This window comes from Abrus precatorius, unplaced genomic scaffold (genome assembly GCF_003935025.1).
Source record: "Abrus precatorius isolate BTA unplaced genomic scaffold, Abrus_2018 Scaffold11, whole genome shotgun sequence".
NCBI lineage: Eukaryota > Viridiplantae > Streptophyta > Magnoliopsida > Fabales > Fabaceae > Abrus > Abrus precatorius.
The window spans coordinates 23,484,770-23,489,233 of NW_020874303.1; the positions used below are offsets into that span (position 1 = coordinate 23,484,770).

The following is a 4,464-nucleotide window of genomic DNA, read 5'->3' on the forward strand; positions in this document are numbered from 1 at the left end:
ATACTTAAATTTCCTTATCAATGAGTAATATGCTTTTAGTAAGAATTAAACCCAATCAAAGTGATTCGATCCTTATCAACTTCCTTGGTTGAGAAAATTACAGGTATTATCCCAGTGCAGTCAACCCCAAGCCAAATTCTCAAACTTATTAGTGAATCTTTAGATATGAAATTTAATTAATTGTTCTTAAATTGAATTTCTTTAAGCATGCTGATCACTAATTAAGTCATCATTCTTTTGCATACCACCTTTTGTGTTTGGTGAATTGCCTCAATTGATTTGATTAGATCAGCTTAATTTCATGTGTGTCTTGGTTTTGATTTCATATGTAATTACTGCAATGTCAATATTGGTTCAAGTTACATAGTATCATTGACAATAAATACTAAATAACACAACAAATGAAGAAAGAAATTGAGAAACTAAGCACAATAAACTCAGTAGCAGCTGTAGAGAAAATCTTACAAGCCACATTTCATATCTTCATTTTCTTGTCATAATTATGGACAACATGGTTCAAGCACTGTTGCTGCTTCCATCAGTTGATCCAGGCATAAGCTCTCTCAGCATGGCCACTACCTGCAACATGTTTGGCCTTCTTGAAGGCAAGTCATCAACACACTGCAAAGTAATCTCTAAATATCGTATCATCTCCTTAACTTCTTTGGCTTCTGCTTCATCAGTTCCTTGAGTGGCCAAAAGCAAATCAGGGTCTATCACTTCCATTTGCTTCCCTTCACGTACCTTCATTTTAGCCCACCCCACCAAGTTAGTGTCACCGAAGTCCTCTTTATCAGTGGGCCGTTTCCCACTAAGAAGTTCCAACATGACAACCCCAAATGAGTAAACATCACCCTTTGCAGTGCACCTAAAACTTTGGTAGTACTCTGGGGGAACATATCCTGGTGTTCCTGCTAGAGTGCTTACACTAAGATGTGTGTCAAGGGCACTTATTAGTCTTGCCATGCCAAAATCTGAGACCCTGGACTCCATTTCATGGTCAAGTAGCACATTGCTTGATTTCATGTCTCTGTGTATGATGTGTGGGATGCAATTGTGATGCAGAAAACAAAGTCCTTTAGCAGCACCTCTTGCAATCTTTTTCCTTTCTTCCCAGGTTAAAATGCGCCGATCACGTGTCTTGATTCTCCCATGAAGCATCTCTTCTAGGCTTCCATACTCCATGTACTCATAAACAAGGAGCCTCTCTTCCCCTACTTTGCAGTACCCCAACAAAGGGACAAGATTTCTATGCTTGATCTTCCCTAAGGTTTCCATCTCAGCCATGAATTCTCTATCACCCTGGCAGCTTAGTCGAATGAGCTTCTTTATGGCCACACTTGACCCGTCTTTTAGTGTGGCCTTAAACACTTCACCAAAACCACCACACCCAATAAGGCTTGCTGCTGAGAACCCATTAGTTGCTTCAATCAACTGTGAAAACTTGAGCTTCCTCAGCTGCCTCTGAAATGTTGCCACATTGATGCTTAGAGGCTCTTTTTCTTTGTCAATTTTCCATGTTGTGGCAGCATGGGATGCTTGCAAGCTATTAAGCATCTTCACTTCCTCAGCCTCCTTCCTCCTTGCACGCATTGCAATTGCCCACACTATTAAAATACATACAGAAGCAACAGAGATGAGAATTCCCATGACAATGCTGTTTGCCCATGATGCAGTTGATGTTCTATGGCCACCTTTGCCAACATCATCACTGAGATTTGTTGTGGGTTGGCTGTTGTCATTCTTGCAATCAGGCAATGGAACCCCACAAAGACCTGGATTGTTTGCATATTGAGTAGCTGGAAGTGTACTTAGTTGTCCCCTAGATGGAATTTGACCAGTCAGCTCATTGTTTGATAGATCAATTTGCACTAAGAATGAGAGATTTGAGAATGAGTCAGGGATATGACCCTGCAATCTATTATGTGATGCATCAAACACACCAAGATTTTTGAGCTGGCCAAGGGATGAAGGGATTTCTCCAGATAGTTGATTGTGAGATAATTCAAGAACCTGTAAAGCCACCATATCTCCAAATTCTTCTGGGATTTTTCCACGAAGCTCGTTGTAGGAAAGATCAAGATACTCCAAAGTCTGGTACTTGGTGAACAGGCTGAGGACAGGACCAGAATAGAGTCTTGTGAAATCACAAGTCCTCAATGTTGGTACCTGCAAGAGCCTTTCAGGTCTAATTCCAGAGAATTCTAGTAAACCTCCAACACCCTTACACGAGTTTCCAACATTTCTTACAAACACCAAAGTGTTCCCTGAAAGGATTCCAAACAATGATTTTGCTCCCAGCTGCCTTCCAAGTCTTGGAGGGATCTCTCCAGTGAGCTTGTTGCTGTTCAAGTCCAACCACACCAAACTGCTACAATTTGCTAGCTCTGCAGGTATCTCCCCAGTCAAGCTGTTATTTCCAAGCTGTAGAACTGCTAACCTTGTCAAGAGGCCAAATTCAATAGGTATTTCACCAGTGAGTTCATTGCTTGTGAGTGATATCCATTCAAGGTTGCTGCAATTGAACAACTCAATGGGAATTCCACCAGTGAGGTGATTATTATTCAGTATGAGATCCTTAAGATTCTTGCATTGACCCAACTTTGGTGGAATTTTTCCTTCCAAGCCATTGAACCATGCTATTAGCTGCTCAAGATTTTCAAGCTGTCCAAGCTCATCAGGGATTGTACCATTGAGATAGTTGAGACTAAAATCAAGTGTCTTCAGCTGTGAGCACTTTGATAGTTCAGCTGGGATTTGTCCTGTAATGAGATTATCTGGCATTCTCAGCTCCTCAAGTGAGGCTGCTCCTGGACATAAATCTCTGGGGATGGATCCATAAATTTTATTTGAGCTGAAATCAACAATCTTCAATTTTTTGCAAGAAGATATTGAGGACGGAAATTGCCCAGAAATAGCATTGTTTCCAAGCCTCAATTCCTGCAATGACCCAAGATTCTGAAAGATAGAATCAGGTAACTGCCCTGACATGTTGTTATTAGATATGTCAAGAAGTTGCAGCCAAGTGCAAGAAGAGAAACCAGATGGAATTGAACCTGAGATGTTGTTGAAAGAAAGTTTAAGTTCCAAAAGGGAAGCACATGCATTTCCCAATTCAGAAGGGATCCAGCCAGTAAGTTGATTATGGGAAAGATCCAAAGTCTGTAGCTTGTTTAGCTGACCCAAAGCCTTTGGGATTTCCCCAGAAATCAAATTGTTGGCTAAGTTCAAACTTTTAAGGCTGGTGCAGTTTGACAAAGCGAGTGGAATTGAGTCTGATAAACGGTTTCCAGATAGATCAAGCTGCAACAAGGAATTGCACTCAGTTTTCAGGCCAGAAATTGAGCCAGTAAGGTTATTGGAAGAGAGGTCAAGGGCCTGAAGTTTATCAGAATTTTGCAAGAAATTTTCAGGAATAGGGCCTGTCAAGTTGTTGTAAGAAAGATTCACAACAAGAAGATTTGGACACTTGGAGAAAAGGTTCTCAGGGACAGGACCTGTGACTCCACCAAAGGATAGATCAAGCTGTGTCAAACTATATGGTAGCTGAAGCAAAGAAGTAGAATTTACAGAAAATGAATTCAAAGACAGTTTCAGAACAGATAACATATCTAAAGAAGACAAAGGGTCAAGAGAAATAGTCCCAGCAAGGTTATTATTCCCACTAATATCAAGCTGAGTAACTCTCCCAAGGGTGCAAGACACTCCATACCAGCTGCATGGGTTCCTATTCAGCTTCCACCCTGACAAAACTCCATTTGAATCCTTCTCAATCATCTTTTTGAACATAAAAAGAGCCTGTGCATCGGTCTTGATGGAGGAAACTGCAGCAACTTGTTCAGTCAAAGGAAGCAAAGCAGTCATCATAAGAAGAAATGTGACTGTGAGATGAGGAAAAAGCTGAACTGGGTTGTTCTCCATTGAGAAAACAAAACAAGCCTTGTAAAAAGCCAGAACACAGGTCTGGGTAGAGAGAGACCTGGAAAAGAAGTCGCAGAGAGATATAGATCAGTGTGATGTGTGTGTAGAGTTGAGGAGAGAGGAAAGAAACAGTGAGAGTGGTGAGTATGATGAGAATTTGTTGTGGCAAAACCTTTGGCAAAAGGTGTTTGCTTTTTGTGTTTTATAAAATTGAAAGGAGAGAACATGGGAAAGAATAAGGTTATGCTGTGTTGTGTTGTGTACTCGTAAGTTGGTTGGTATAATAATCAGTGTGGGTAGAGTGTAGAGAACTGAGAGAATTTAGTGAATGGATTGATTTGACTTTTGGTCAAGAGATTTGGGACCCAGAGACAAAGGTCTATATCTAAAGATCGGCGCTATAAAGAAAAAGAAAATAAAAATGAGACCTTGGCAAATGGCAACGGCCTGTGCTTGTGCTTGATCCAAGAGTCACTGTGTGTCAGTGAGCGTGAGAATGTTTCCCTATATATATATATATATATATCCCACACAAATACTACT

At 40.7% G+C, this 4,464-nt stretch overlaps 1 protein-coding gene across 1 annotated transcript; it reads right to left on the reverse strand.

The window, feature by feature from the left end:
* Positions 1 to 298: 298 nt before the first annotated feature.
* On the reverse strand, positions 299 to 4,173 carry LOC113854840 (serine/threonine-protein kinase BRI1-like 2). Its single transcript, XM_027486098.1, has one exon. It carries the CDS (start codon positions 3,919 to 3,921, stop codon positions 517 to 519), a length of 3,405 nt encoding a protein of 1,134 aa, XP_027341899.1. The 5' UTR covers positions 3,922 to 4,173; the 3' UTR covers positions 299 to 516.
* Positions 4,174 to 4,464: the final 291 nt, after the last annotated feature.